Genomic DNA, 15,561 nt, shown 5'->3' on the forward strand with positions numbered 1-15,561 from the left:
GGAAGGGGGGAGGACATAAGGAAAGAGAAAAGGGTTTTGTCAAGTACTGGAGAGCCGCTTCCCACCCCCACCGTCCTCTCTCTTGTCACATGCTGACAGCCTGACCCCACCTCGCCCTCGGACCCCATAGCACCAAGGTATGGGGGAACAGACGTTTGGGCAGGTCTGAGCTCACAGAGAGGACAGGAAAAAAGAAGAATCAGGCTGGCCAGGAAGGGATGTTGTTTCAATACATCACACGTTTTGATTTCTGCTTTGCTTATGAGCGCAGGATATGGGACTTTGTTTAAAATAAAATGGAAAACCTCCCAGCCCACTTCTGATTTACCATTAAAGACACCACAGGATGGACACTCACAGAATTGCCAAATGCCAGAGCTTGGGGAAGATGCATTTAACCACAGTTAGCGTCTCAGTGGTCCCCCCATGACACGTGGCAGGACATGGAACAAGGCCATTCTTCCGGTTCCTTTCCCTCCCCAGTGTAGAATTCCCACTCTAAACCAAGGTTGGTGCAGCCATGGGCCTGGTTCCCCCTCCGTCCCCTCCCCTCAGTACAGCTCTGACTTCACATCTGTTCCAGGGCAGCTCCAAGGAAACATCCAGCTAAGTGGGAAAGCAGCAGGGGAGCCCACTGTGACGGCAGGAAGGATACTGGGGTGCTGCACTGGGGCTATGGTAATTAGAAATATTCAGGTTCTTTATTTTGGCCTACAAAGCCCACTCCAGCTGGCTCCCACCATCCTCCCCTGCCAGGCTTCAGCCCCGACCACCTCACACCTCCACTATGGCTCTGGCTTGCTGGCTTCGTGCCTATACCAGAGGCCCAAGCACCTCATCCAGACATCAGAGCCTCGCGGGTGCTCTTTCCTCTCCTGGACACATCCTGAAGCAGCCTCTTCTGCTCCCACCTCCTTACTCACACCCGCCACTTTATCTGAGCCAACCCCTCTGCCCCAGTTCTGCTCCACTGGTTTCACAACACACACCTCCTTCAGAAAGGCCCCAGGGCACCTTGGTGATTTGCTTGATTGCCTGGCCCTGCCACACACATGCCTGCTCACCATGATGTGGCAAAGTAGAGGGAGGAGGGCCCCAAGTCTAGGCAGTGGTAGGAGATGTGTACAGGGCGGCTGCCCTCCCTGCCATCTTGGATGATGTACCACCTCCTCCCCCAGAGTGTGGGTGGGGCCAGAGAAGGCCCCAGGAGGAAGGAGGCTTCTTATCCTGCCTTGGCCTCTGCAGCCCCCAGGCAAGGCTCCCCTCCTAAGGTGTTGCCACTCTCTCCCTGGGCTGAGCTGCTCTGGGGTCGAGACTGCCTGTCCGGGTATCCTCCCTTTCTACTCTGTCCCTCTCCCATCTGACTCTCTGCTCATTCTGGCCTTCCATTTTGCAGGCCCCAAAGCCAGCCTGAGAAGTCAATGGTGCCCTGACTTCATGCCCAGAGCTGCTGAGCTCTGCAGGTTTTGGGACTTGGGCCTTACCAAGTGGTTGGAGCAAAATCACTGGCACCAGGCCACAGAGAAAGGGTCTGCTGCCCCACAGGAGCCACAGCTCCAGAATAGCTTTGGGATCAGTGTCTAGCCACAGACCCCAAGTTGGGGGGCGCAGGGAAGGGCTAGCATAGTTAACTTTGCTGAGCTCTTCCCCAAGGTTACTGAGTCCTTTCAGTTAACTCAGTGATTCCTCCTCCCAGGTAGCTGTTGGGCCCATCACAGCTGAAGGAAGCCTACAAGGGCCCTCCTAGCCCACACTTGTAGGAACTGAGTAGAGTTGATCAGACAAGCTTGGCCCCCCATTCCTTCCTCTGCCCACCCACTCTGGTCCTGACACTCACTGTTATACGCAGAGTCCAGAGCTGCGCCCAGGCCTCTGACTCCAGAGATTTTTCCACAGCAATGATATCATCTCCCTTCATATCTTCAAGAGCCTGTGGAGCATTTACAGAGGAGGATTGGGGGGAGCTGTATCCCAGGAACCACACCTAAGGCCAGCTGATAGCTGGAAGGGGGGAAGCAGGGGAGGTGGACAGAGGGGATGGGGAAGGATAAGGGGCTGTTGACCCTGGCTTGCCTTTGTTGGGGCCTCTGTACACAGGGCCCCTCCTTATTCTTTGCATCTTCCTCCTCCTCCTCCCACACTCATTGGAGAGGACACTGCAACTCACATCACTTGCCACTGAAGACCAGCTACCTCCCGGAGGACCCCTCTGGCCTTAGAGCTGCCTCGAGCACCTCAGGCCTTTCCCAGGGGATGTTGAGATCTCATACTTACCCTATAGGGAATGGTCACCAGAATGAGGAAAATTTTTTGCCAAAAGCAGAGACAGCTGTGAAGTAGAAAAAGGAGAGATGCATCAGATTGGGCCATGGAAAAGCCAAGTGAAGTAAGACACCGAGACTGCCCAGAGAACTGTCAAGCAGCAGCAGGTAGGCCCTCAGGTTGGCCTAGGCTTAGGTGAACAAACCCAGAACATTCCCCAGACCCAATTTCTGCCAGAGTAAGGCCCTGGCTCAGCTGTCACTATGTACCTGGTTTACAGGCAATCATACCTTCTGTCAGCTTGCCAGCCTGCTCTGCTGCCCCTCCAGGGAGAATCTTGGAGAACACACTTTCCCCATCGGCACCAGGCTGGCCGGCAGGAGCCGCTGGGGTCCCTCCAGGCCTGGCTCCAGCCTTTGCGCCTAGAGAAAAGAAACCATCATCATGAGCCATGCTGGCCTAGCTCTTCAGGGTTGGAGTGGGAACACAGATACTCTATGAGGAGGGAAGGTAAGGAGGAGGACAGAGGAATCAGAACAGAAAGGAGTGGGAGGAAGCAGAAAAAAAGTAAGTTGAGGAAGGTAAAGAAAAGACAAATGGGAGCAAAAGGCAGAGGAGAAGGCGGAGAGAGGAGGGGCGGGTTTGGAAAGTGACAAGCCACGGTGCTCGCCCAGCACTCACCAATGCCTTCCAGCTTTCCCGGCCAGGGCTGCTGGGCGCTGGGGCCCCAGTGCTGGTGGCCGGTGGCCAAATTGGCTCACTCTAGCCCCAGGCTGTTTTCTGCTGGGGAGCTCTGCAGCCTACTGGGCAGCCTACCTTCTTAGGGAGCAGTGAAGGCACCAGTTCCAAGCTGGTGCAGGGTGCCAGTAGGTGCAGGGAGAAGGAACCCAGTCAGGTACTCTGGGCCAAAGACAAGGGCACTGAAGTAGGCTCACCTGTAGGTCCAGATCCTGGTGGTGGCTGGGTCTGAGGAGGCCTCCCCTGCTGGGGTGCTTTGGCTATCCCTTTAGAGCCGTTGGCCTGTTCAGTCCGTGGCTGCAACACAGAACCCATAGCTGAGATAGCACCCATCACTTTGGCACAAGCCTAGAACCAAGGGGAGGTCCAAGCAGCACCCACCCTGGCTAGGGTCCATCCACTGGAGGCCTACTTACTGGTCCTGTTGGCAGGGGGCCTGTGGCTGTTGTAGGACCTGGCTGAGGCTTTCCTGCTGGCTGGCTGGCTGCAGGGGCTGGGCCCCGGGTGGCTGGCTGACCCTGCTGCTGCAGCCGAGCCTGTGACGGGGCCTGCTGGGAGGGCTGTAGCCCGAGACCTTGTTGCTGTTGCTGCTGCTGCTGCGGCATCTGTGGCTGGCGGGCTGCAGTTGCTGAGGGTGTTTGTCTGGATGGTGGCGGTTGTGACTGCTGTGACCCTGGAGCTGCCTGCCGGCCTTGTGGCTGTGGCTGGGGTTCTGGCTTTGGCTGCATTGCAGCAGGCCCAGAGTGGGCCTGCCGGGAGCCCTTCTTGCTATCAGAGGCATGATGGTATGCTGATGGAACACGGGATGGCTGTGCGTATTCAGCAGAGCTGGGGTACCCGGGCTGACCCTTCTTCTGCATGGCTGGGGCAGAGCTGGGCTGAGGGTGAGGCCGGGCCTCATGGCGACCCAGTTCCCGAGCGTGTGGTTTAGCAGCACGCCGGCCCGGCTCCTCACCAGCATGGCGGCCTGAGTGGCGCCCATGGTCACTGTGATGCCGGTGCTCCTTGGCTGAGGTGTGGCGACTCGGGCCACCCTCATCGGGTGGCCACATGCCTTCCTCCGGGGGTTCATCGTAGTCGTGGTAGCTGTGCCTGGCAGGGCCTCGCTTTTGGGAGGAAGAGACTGCGTGGCCCCCGTGGTGCCTGAACCGGTCAGAGCGGGCATCCCGGGGCTTATCAAACCAGTCTGTCTCCTCCTGGCCCAGGTGATACGCTTCAGAGACCAAAAACAGAGCACTATCAACCTACGGGGTTGGCTGCAGGGGGAGGCCGTCAGAAGCCATGCAAGGAAACCACAGCATGCATGCCACAGCCGCCAGCATAACACTATGCCCCCAGCCCACCCTCCCACAACCAGGGCCAGGGTGAGGGTGGGGAAGGCAAGAAGGGCTGCCTGCAGGAGGGCCTGCTAGGACATCTTGGGACCCAGGGCCCCACTGGCAGGCAGGTGCCCCAAGAGCTGAGCATTGCAGATATCATCCCCAGCTGCCATTACCTTCACTGTCAGAAACTACGCAGTGGGAATCATCCAGGATGTAGCCCTCCTCGCGTTTATACGCGTGAGCCCGTGGTCCGTCCTTGATGTGCTCCTGGACATCAGGCATGGAGTGGCTGGAGCAGAACTGCGGACAGGTGTCCCCAGGAGGGATGGTGCCCCCGGCGGGACGGGGCCGCCCCAAGGGGCTGACAGGGCTCTCCTCTTCAGAGGCCTGGCTCCGCATGGGGGGCCGGGCCCGGCTATGGGCCATGCTCAGGGATGAGGGCTTGGGTCCCCCTTTTTGATGTCGCTCCACAGCCTCCCGTTCCCGTTCATACGCCTTGCCTCGGCCACTATAGTCATGGCTGGACAGCTTCTCCCCACTGTATGCAGATGCTACCCGGGACCGGCTGCTCCCACCATACACGCGGTCATCCTCCTCTACTGGGTCCCGGCTGGACACCCCATAGTACCTCTGCTGCTCGTACACATTCTTCTTGAGCCCATAGGTGATTTCGTCCTGGAACTTCCTGCCCCGAGAGGGTAGGTTGCTGCTGACTGCAGGGGAGGGATAGGACGCCAGGTCTGACTCCACGTCCTTGGCTTCTTCGATAGGGGAGAACTTGGAGATCTTTTGCTCCATGCCCTGCTTCCGGTGCTTGCTGCGCTTGGAGGAGACAGCAGCTGGAGCCAGGCTCTTGGAGGGATGCTTGGGCCCCACGGGGCTCGGACCATACTTCTCTACTCGAGCTCCGTGTCTGTAGTCACTGTCACTGTAGTAGTGGGTGCTAGCTGGTCGGCCGTTGCTCTCCATGCTCCTGTGATGGCCACTTTTTCCGCGGGGGTCATATGAGTCCTCCTCGGATTCTTCCTCCCCTCTGGCATAGCAACAGGGCAGCGCAGGCCCTTCAAGGACACCTGATTCTCCAGGATCTTTCCCTGGACGCCCACTGCTGCTTGGCCCCATGGGTTCCAGCCGCTGGCTATCAGGGGCCGTGGATGTGCTGTCTTTGGTCAGCTCACTGATGTCATCAATCATCACATAGTTCCGAGGGACATTCTGCTCTAGGCTGGTGTAATGTGAGTCAGAAGGGTAGGTGGGGGCTGAGCTCAAGCTCGCGCTGCTACCACGGTCACCAGCCCGGGACAGCTCAGAGGCCTTGCCTTGCTCATAGCTGCTGCTTATAGCTGGGCTGCTATAGCTAGTTTCAGATGGGGCTGAAGACATGGCTATGGCAGGGCTGCCAATCACCTCATAGTTGGTGGGTACCTTCTGCTCCAAGTCAGCTAGTGATGTCTGGCGTGGCTTTTGGTGGGGGGCACGGCTGTCAGTTGGGACTGGGTAAAGGGTGCTCTGTGTAGATGGCATAGGTGTTTGGCCTGCATAATGGCCTGCGGGACGGAAAGTTTGCTGGCTTGGCAGGCTAGGTTCAGCTGGGTAACTGGTGCCAGGAGGAAATGCAGGTGCTGGGTACGTGCTGGGGCCAGGGTAGGTGGGCGCCTGGTGGGCTGGGAATCCGTTCTGAGCTGGCCCACCACTGCCTGCAGTGTACTGCTGGGCCGAAGGTGGGAACCGGGGCTGCTGGAAAGCAGTGGGGCCGGAGGGGGTGGCAGGAGCAGCAGCAGTGACAGGGAAGTCTGCATATTGGCCAGCGGGAGTGGCACAGCCTTGAAGCCGTAGCTGGTTGAGCTCACTGTCTGACAGGTAGTCGCGATGCTCACCGAGCCCACGCAAGGGTGGGTAGTCACGGCCACCCCGGTCTTTGGCCAAAGACTCTTTGCGCTGTGTGATGCCCAGCTCCAGGTACTTGAGCTTGGCGTCGATCTCCTTCTCCTCCTCGTCCAGCTCTGCCTGCTTCTTGCGCAGCTTGGTGGATTCATGCTCCACCAGCCGCAGGTCCCGGTCCAGCTCCCGAAGCAGGCTGGCCTTGGTGGCAGGGACAGCGGTGGGCCCTGCCAGCCCACGCTGCAGCAGGCTGGCTGCATACAGCTGTGGGGAGGCCTGGGCAGCCAGGGGCAGGTGAGCCTCCTCTGGAGGGGGGCTGGGTAGTGTCCGCTTCACCTTGCGGACCAGGCCGTTGGGTGGCAGCGCCGACACCTGAGACAGAGGGAAGGGCGGCAGCACTGAGACCCAAGGTGTGGGTGGCTTGGCGGGGCACAGGGTAGAAAAGCCCTGTCCTGGGCTGGGGCAGGGACCCCAGAAGGTGCACTGTCAGCCCCTTACTTCACCAGGTAGCCTCAAAACCTGCCCTGCCCACCCATTGGCCTTGGAGGGAAGGCCTGTGCGCATTTTATAGGGCTTCTCCTTTCCAGAGCTCCAGCTAGCAGGAGGGTGGGGAAGGCACCGATGCCTCTCTGTGCTGGTCTCAAGCTTTGACCTGACACACAGTGGTGCTGAGGCCCTTGTGCATTTCCAACGGATTTGTCACCCGCTGCCTCCTACTGCATGTACTCAGGTGAAGAGAGAAAAGGTCTGGCTCTGGTTTGGGGTCCTAGCCAGGGATAGGGTCAAGGGCAGTAGAGAACCATGGACAGGGATAGAATGGGTCCTGGCCCCCAGGTTCCAGAGGATCCTGGGACGTGGCCCATGCTGACTGTATGTTGCTGTAGGTTCTGACATTATTTTGCCCCCCTGCCCTTCTCTTTAAAGTGAAATTCAGCCACCTACCAACTCTCCTCTTGCTGCCATGCACTAGCCTCTGCCAAACCCTCTGGACTATGCTCTCAGCAGGCCCTTAGCTCCCTCCACAACCCAATGAGCCCTCTGCTCTCTGAGGGTGCCAGCTCCTGTCTAGGTCCTCACCAGCCCTGTCTCCAGCTGCATGGCTTCCTGGTCAAGGTCTCTAATACTGCCCTCCATGGGGCCCTGCCCCCTGGCTGCTCCATGTTGCCTGAAGATCCACATTCCCCACGGGTTCTCCTTTTGTCTCTAGCTCCTAGCCTTCTCAGAGCGCGCCAGGCTTTTGGGTTTTATGGATCACCCGAATCCCCAAAATACACTGGGAACTGACAATGAGCTTCTTTTTACCTCGCCAAGCAACTATATAAAACCTCTTACTATGTATTATCAAGAAAATAACAGTGTGCCCCAAACCTCAGAACAAAGAGTGGGCCTTTAATGGAGTAACTTTCCTTCTGGAATCCCTGATTTGTTGTCCATCTTTTGTTATTTTGGCTGCACACCATGAATGCCCATCATGCCTAATGGCTAGCCATGGGGCCTCTGTGCCCACCCTAGTCTGGAGCCAGGACAACCCTGCCTCTCTGACCTGCCCTCCCTGCTAGCCCAGACTCCTGATCCCACCCCTACCCACTCACTATCTAAGCTCATTACCTCTGCAACCCCACCTGGAGATCCCACTTCTATTTCTTCTGCACCACACCTAGAAATGTGCAAATATATCCCATAATACCTCTGGTTCTTACCCTTTCTCCCCAGGGCCACTGCTGCAGGCTCTTCCTTCCGTCCATCAGTCTACACTTTGCCCAGGAAGCTCTCTAAAATACTTCCTGTCCTGCCTCGTCTGCCTAAAACTCCAAAGGCTCCAAGAGCTTTTCAGAAAAGTGAGCCTTCTCAGCCCAACTCTCGAGTCCTTTGCACCAGACCTATGAAACACCCATCTTTCCCTTCGCAGCACCCACAGCAGGCCACTCCCAGACCCAGGACATGAGCAACAACTAAAGCCATGGGTATGTGGACGTTTATGCTCCAGGAACCCCCTAGCTCCCCATTTAGGGGCACAGACAGGTATGTAAACAGATTTACTAAGGGTCAGGTAGGGCAGGGGATAGAATGAGGCAGAGTGTATACTGTGACCCATATGGAGCCATGGAAGCCAGGAGCTAAGAAGGGGGAGCGGCCCAGTCAAGCCCCTGATACTGATTTCCTTGGGAAATATCCATGGGGGGAGGGGGGCAGTGAGGCAGTTTACAGTAGGAGGGCCCAGAACAGGAGGGCTGAAGAGGTCTGAAGGGGAGGCAGCAGGGGCTAGACTAGATATGCACCATGAAAAGGCAGTGCTAAGGAGGGCCTGAGGTTTCTCAGGATGGTTGTGAGGGCCCATGTATGTGTATTGTATGTACCTGCCCCGGATGTCCTTGCCAGGCTGTAGGCTGCACCAGTTGTGCATCAAGGAAGTTCATTCCTTGGCTCCTTCCTCTGGGCCTCTGGAGCTGGAGGTGACTCCACCCCCACCCCAGCAGAAATCCCTCCCTATGAGGCCCCCCCAGGCTAGGCAGAGATCCCTCTCCCACCCTGGACCAGCCCATGTGCCCATACCTGGCTACCCAGTCCCCCCTGGTGCTGGTAGAGGGAGAACCTCTCTTTGGCAGACTCCTCGGCGGTGGGACTGAGGGGCTTAGGGTCAGACAAGGACCGCTGCAGGGTCTTCATGGGGCGAGGCAGTGTCTGCTGGCGGAGAGCACTGTCGACTGTGAAGTGCTTCTGAGGACTTACGTGAGCCTTGTTCAGCCTCTCACTGGAAGCAAAAGAGGTATCCAGGAGCCGGTGTGGGGAGAGCGGTGAGACTGGTGAATAGAGGACCTGAGGGGACTTGGGAGGTTGGCGGCTCACAAGCTGTGAGAGGGATTCCGGGGGCAGGTGGGCTTGGTATCCAATCTCCAGGGGATCCGGCTTCTTTTTCTCGAATCTGCCCAGGGGCCCTGGGGTGACGATCTGGATGCCAGGCAGGTAGGGACTGATGGCAGTTGGTCCTACAAGCTGTGTTGCAGCCACGCCCTGGGCGTGTCCATCTGGCTCAGTCTGGCAGGCCAGGCTTTCCCCACGTCCAGTCTTCTCTGGCGCTGAGATGTACCTGATGATCTCCACCTTCGGGTCAGTGGCAGCTGTGATGTGGATGGCTGGAGAGACTCTGGGAAGCTGGTCAGGCTCTGTCTGCACGGAGCAGTCGCTGATGGTCTGGATGCCCACGCTGCTCATGGCCCTCGCTGTGGCAGGAGCAGTGGACGATGAGGCAGTGGCATCGGCCTTGCTGTCAGAGCCTGAGTCTGAGTGACGGGAGAGCCGAGACCTGCGGCGTCGCACTGGCTGCTCCCACTCAGCATTATCTTCATCATCAGTCTGCACGCTGCAGTCAGCGCTCCGCCGTGTCCGGCGCCGCCTGGTCAGGAGGTAGCGGCCCTCTCCATCCTCATCGTCTGTCTGCACGCTGCTATCTGCAATCCTCTTTACCACGCAGGGTTCAGGCCCCGATTCTGGCTCGCAGATGTCCCGAAGACGTGGCATGGAGTGCCGCTTCTTGATGGCACTGCGGCCTGTCTCCCACTGTTCCTCAGTCTGCAGCGACATGTCTGAAGCAGAACTGGGGAGACCCCGGTGCAGCACAGGCTCACGGGAGGGCCCGGGCGCCTCAGGCCCTGCCACAGCAATGAAGGCTGCATGGGTCAGGGGTGGCCAGTATTGGCCATTTTGAGCCAGCTCAGTGGCAGCTGGGGGAGGTCCTCGACCAGGTGCCTCACAGGCCACAGGGAAGGGGGCCTTCTGCCGCTGCTTCTGTTCTTCTAGCTGCTGCTGCAGCTGTTGTTGCAGCTGTTGGATCTGCTCCAGCTGCAGGCGCTGCTGAGCTAGCTGCTCCCGCTGCAGGGCGAACTGAGCCTGGCGTTCTTCCTGCTGTTGTTGCAGTACATGGTGCTTAATGGTCTGCAGCTCCTGCAACTCCCGCTGCACCAGCAGCTGCTCTTCCTCGCGGTGTCTCTGAAGCTCCACGCGTTCCCGCTCTAGCTCCTCCTGCAGCCGCAGTTGCCGCAGTTTCTCTAACTCCACCCGCTCTCGCTCCAGCTGAAGCAGCTGCTCCTGCTGCTTCCGCTGCCTCTCCTCCTGTGAGGCTTCCTCCTTCTCGAGCCCTGGCCGGCTCAGGGCCCCACTGCCACCCCCAGGAGCAGCATCTACTGGTGGCTTCTGGCCAGCCAGAGGGGCTGGAGCCGGGGCTGCTGTAGCCTCCTTGGCAGCAGCAGGGGTGGTTGTGGAAAGAGGTTCTTCCCTTGTGGCTCCTGCTGGCAGTTCTGGCCTTGGTGGGCCTCCAGCCACTGGTGCCTTGGCAGCAGCAGGTTTCCCCAGGTAGACAGGACCCTCAGCAGGTGGGCCACTGGAAGCAGCGGGGAATCTACTTGGTGCAGGATATCGGAATAGCCCTGGGGGCCCAAGAGGTACCCGGGGGGCAATCATGGGCATACGTGTCAAACTGGTGAGTGGCACAGCTGTGACTCCACCAGACGCATAAGGCCTGTACATGCCACCACGTACCATGGGCCTTAGTACTGAGGCGGGCTGGGTGGTTATGGGCAGTGTTGCAGCAATCGGGGTGTTGATAGTTGAATAGATCATGCCATCAGCTGCACGCACTGTGGCTGTGGATGGCAGCAGCTGTCTGACTGCCGTCCCTTGGCCTGCGGTAGGTCTGTACTGGGCCAGGTTCCCGGGACCTGGGTGACCCTCTGGGAAGGTGGGGTTCCCAAGGAGGCCAGGTCTGAGGGGAGCCAGGCCCTGCGGGGCACTGAGCCCTGGCCCAGGCTGGGGATGATATTGTATGAGGTCAGGGCCGCCGCCACTGCTGCCATGCCGCCCTCCATACTGGTCCATGGAGTTGAGGGCAGCACACATGCGGCTGATCTCGCGGGCCGTGGTGGCACTGTACTGGGCCAGGCTGGCCTCCTGAAAGCCAGCTGCTTCTCCCCGTGAGCCATACCTGTGGTCTGAGTAGATGTTTGACACTGAGCTGTAGCGCCGCATGGGAAGCGGGTGAGTCAAAAGGTCCGTGGGGTGACGTAGGTCTGTGAATGAGCCATATTGCAGGCCCTGCCCTAGGTAACGTCCATCGGCAAAGCCCAGGCTGTAGGAATGCTTCAGTGAGCTGAGGTCCATAGCTGAGTCTCGTCCAGGGCCCTGGAAGAGCTGCCCAATCCTATGGGCGTGGTAGTTGAGGCCAGCCTCAGCCAAATTGGTGTCAGACATGGAGGAGTACAGCCTGCCAAGGAGGCCCTGTGGGAAGGGCCTCTGTTCCTCATGGGGCCCGGGCCCCACTAGCCCCTGTGTCCGGTAGGTGGGGGGCTCAGGAGGCTCAGGGTCTCGAGGACTATAGAAGGGGCCGCTGCTTTGGCCAGGTGGGACCACATCTGCCACGCTCTTCTCAGGTGCGCTAGGGGTGGGGTGGAAGGTGCCTGTGCAGCTACTGCCGAAAGGAAACTTGTAGACCATGTCACAGCACGCCAGCTGGCTCTCCGGTCTCATCCCGGTGAGATCCAGGGCACCCGCAGGCTCCTCTGGGAGCAGCGTGGTCACAGTGCCTGCTGCCCCCTCTCCCATCTGTACCACCACTGTATGTGGCTTCCTGGCCCCCGGCAGAGCATGTGACCGTAGTTCTGCAGGCGCTGCCCGGTGGGGCTCGGCACCAGGCTCTGGCATTGGGCCCTGCTTGAGGCCAGCACTCTGGGCGGTGCCCATCTGCGTAATCAAAACGTCCCTTCTGGCTAGAGGTGCTACCTGGTTGGGCAGGTTATATCTGGCAAACTTGGCTTCCCTAGGTCTGCCCCGGGGCCCACCTCGGTATGGGGCTGTCTGGACAGCCTGTTCTACCTGCTTGACCTGGGCCAGGCACACAGGGCTACCTGTACCCTGACCAAAGTCAAGTCGGCTCTGGAAGGGGTCTCCATAGACCACAGGTTGCTTTTGCTGAGCCATGAGCACAGATGAGGCCATGGTGATGCTTACGGTGGTGGCGGTGCTGAGGAAAGCATGTGTCTGCTCCTGGGCATTGAGGTTGATAACCAAGGGCTGCACAGCGGTCGACTGCCGACCTGGGATTGGGTCCAGGGCAAGGCCATACTTCCTGGCTTCCACAGCAAGAGAAGTCAGGTCCATGCCCTGGTCAGTTAGGATGATGGGTGTGGGCTTGACGGCTGTACGAAGGTCTACCACGGCACTGCCAGGGGGTCTGGGGCCTGGCTCCACCCTGGATGTTCCAGGGACAGAGGAGATACGGCACAGGGAGATGTTCTCAGCGGGGAGGGCACCCCAGCCATATAGTGCCAGGGGCCCGTCTGCACCAGCACTAGGTGCTCGTGGGAAGCCATGTGGCCCAGGTTGCTCTGGGGGCAGCTGAGACACACTTGGAGGCGTTGTCTGGCTATAGCTGTGGCTGGTGGGGTGGCTGTCAGTGGGTGAGCACACTGGGGAGGTGGAGGCACTGGCATGCACCATCCTCGTCTGGCTGGAGGCATCTGACGCCAGTGTGATGACCACAATGGGGGCCTCCTGAGAGGACTGCTGCCACACCAGGCGAGGTGTGCTGGGTCGGTGTGGTGTTTGTGTGCCCTGAGCCACCATAGGTGCCAGGGTGGGGGCACCAGGGCTCCGTGGCCTGTCTGAGGCAGGGGTTGGGCTTGGCGTCTGTGTAGAGAACTCTGCTGTGGCCCTGGCACCCAGCTTGCCAGGGGAGAACGTGGGGCTCTCTGAGGGAGAAGACGGGGAGAGAGGTGGGCTGGAGCCTGAGAAGTAGGCATATCCCCGGGAGGGCTGGGATATGCCGCTCTCACCATCACTCATACTTGGGGGCTTCTCTCTGGCAGCCCGTACGCTGGAGGCCAGGGGTAAGTCCTCAGTTTGGGACCCATAGTTCGCAGTGGCTGGGGTCTGTACATAGCTGTGGCCTATAGAAGATGGTGAAGGGCTGCGCTCAGAGCTGGCTGGGGAGGTTGGAGTCATATATCCTTGTGGCAGTCCAGGCGGACAAGGAGCCATAGTGGTGGTGGCTGGGGTGCCAGGGCCTTGGGAAAAGGATGTGCCTACTTCCTTGGAAGCAGAGCTGGGGGAGGCAGGAGAGCTGTGCAGCTTGAGGGAGTCCTGAGACTCCTTTGCAAAATGTTGAGTGACTCGGACATCAGGAATGACTCGGCTCCCACTGCTGTCTGAGGAGATGGAAGTGGAAAAGGACACAGGGGCAGCAAGTTGGGTGGGACTGGTACCAGGGGTAAGTGGGCCACCATTTTGCTTCATTGGGTCCACATATGCACTCTCGGCATTCAAAAACTGCTTCTCCTTCTTCTTGTCTTCTGCAAAAGCCAGGTCCCTCGAGGAGACCTGACGCATGCGGGCAATACTCTGTGATGTCTGAAGAATCTCCTCGTACACGGCTGCTCCCAGACCAGCTGGCGTGCCCTCTGAGGCAGGCTGAGCAGCCCTACCATAGCTGTGATCTGGGGTGTCCTGGTATTCAAAGGAACCCTGGCCCCGGGGGCCTATGGGCTGAGAGGGGCCACCATGAGGCCCCCGGGCCCCTGCTGCCTGGCCTTGTTGCCGCTGGAGCAGCTCAGCTTTCCGCATCATCTCTTCATAGGCCTCCTCAGCACTCTTAAGGGGTCGGCCAGAACTGGGAGTGGAGGTGCTGCCCAGGGGTGTCTCTGTTGGCGAGTAGAGGGACATGAAGGTGGGCAAGTTGTACTCACTGCCTGACTTGTAAAGCCGGGAGGGGCCACCATCCAGGGCTTCAACCTCTGAGTCAAGGGAGGGCGAGGGCGAGTATTCAGAGCAGGAGGAGCGATGTAGCTCCTCCATCTCAGCTGCCTGCCTCAGCTCTTCAGTGGGGGAGGCATCCTCAATAGGGGACAGGTTGCTAGGGGGTGTCTTGGAGCGTTCCCGTCGCCGCTGGGCCCGCAGTTCTTCCTTGTCACGCCGGGTCTTCCGGGCTGTGCTGCGGATTCGCTGCTGCTCCACCTCCCGCATCTTCTCCTGCTCCCGCAGCAGCTCCTCCTCTTCCCGCAGCTCCTCCTCTTCCGAGGAGTCCTCGATGGTGGGCAGCAGGGGTCCATGGGAGCGGTGCCGGGCCTTGCGCTGCTGTTTCGCTTCTTCTAGCCGCTGTCTGCGGCTGGGACTGCTGTCACTGTCCTCCTCGAGTGAGGACAGGGAGGTGGGGGAGGTGCCCGACGTGTAGCTGGGTGTGGAGGCTGGCAGTGTGGAGGAGTGCTCCCCGCGGGAGCGGTCCTCAGGTGAGCCTGTCAGGCTCTCCATCTCCAGCTCAGGTTCCCGGTCCAGGCCGGGATCAGGGCCCTGGCCCAAGTCCAGTTCATGGCCATAGCTGCCCGTGCTGTTGAGCTCAATGGTCTTGAAGCGGCGGAGCCCACCCTGCAGGGCACCACTGCTGTCAGTGGCCTCTGCGGGGCCTCCCTCAGAGAGTAGCTCCTCGTAGCCCGTGGTAGCATTGTGGGGCAGGCGCCTCTTGGGCAGTGCTGCTGGTTCTTGGCTGGGTTCTGACTGGGACCTAGGGCCACCCTTCTGGGTGCCGTGTTTGGCCAGGCCGCGCCCCGAGGTGGCAACGTCATCCTCTTCCAGGTTATCTTCCTCGGCGCTCATCTCCAGTATCTGCCGCCGCATGAACTCCTCATCAGTCAGTTCTGCTGCCCTGGCAGGAGGCTGGGGTGGGAGAGGGGACAGCCCACCCTCACTGCTGTCCTCCACGTAATCGTGCCTCAGCTGGCTGCCAAAGTCATCCGAGGACTCAGCTGTGTCCTGCTGCTCCCTCTGGCGCCCCCACTGCAGAGAGTCTTCCTCTTCCTCCAGGATATCCTCCAGTTCCTCATCAGAGTCAAAGGCCTCTGGCATGATGGACAAGGAGTGGGGCCGGGGCTTCTGATCCTCAGCGCTGCTGCTGCTGGGTGGCTTGCTCCGCTCACCACTTGGGGCCAAGCCCTGGGCCTCTAGGGAAGGCCGCATGCTGCTTCCCACCTTGTGGAGCTCAGAGGGGCTGGGTGGGCGTGGCCCTGTCACCCCGGCACTGTCCAGCTGCTCCACCTCCTGCTGCACAACACCTGTGATCTCGCTCTGGGAGCTGGAGACGCCATCGGAGGAATAGCCTGTGTCACTGAGGCTCTGTGGGCTCCGAGACAGGTCCTGAGAGTAAGGCTTGCCCACCAGCTCCTGCAGCAGGGCAAGAAGCAGACGTTGACTCCACATGGCAGATAGCCATAGAAGGAGTCCAGCCTTCTCTGTCAACCCCAGGGCCCAGGGGAAGGGGTCTTCCATTTCCCAAGGGATCAGGACCTACCACCCACACCATCTCTCTGGCCTTAAACTT

General features: G+C 59.5%; 1 protein-coding gene across 1 annotated transcript in view; it reads right to left on the reverse strand.

The window, feature by feature from the left end:
* Positions 1 to 2,288: 2,288 nt before the first annotated feature.
* BSN (bassoon presynaptic cytomatrix protein) overlaps positions 2,289 to 15,561 on the reverse strand; it is a gene marked incomplete at both ends in the record, with an annotated part of 82,281 nt that continues 69,008 nt past the window's right edge. The window contains 6 exons of the mRNA XM_084247199.1: positions 2,289 to 2,329; positions 2,553 to 2,684; positions 3,198 to 3,297; positions 3,417 to 4,213; positions 4,496 to 6,575; positions 8,757 to 15,404. Of these exons, the coding sequence (XP_084103325.1) occupies positions 2,289 to 2,329; positions 2,553 to 2,684; positions 3,198 to 3,297; positions 3,417 to 4,213; positions 4,496 to 6,575; positions 8,757 to 15,404 (9,798 nt within the window). The remainder of the gene's footprint in view (positions 2,330 to 2,552; positions 2,685 to 3,197; positions 3,298 to 3,416; positions 4,214 to 4,495; positions 6,576 to 8,756; positions 15,405 to 15,561) is intronic.

This window comes from Talpa europaea (assembly GCF_964194135.1).
Source record: "Talpa europaea genome assembly, chromosome: 11".
NCBI classification, from domain to species: domain Eukaryota; kingdom Metazoa; phylum Chordata; class Mammalia; order Eulipotyphla; family Talpidae; genus Talpa; species Talpa europaea.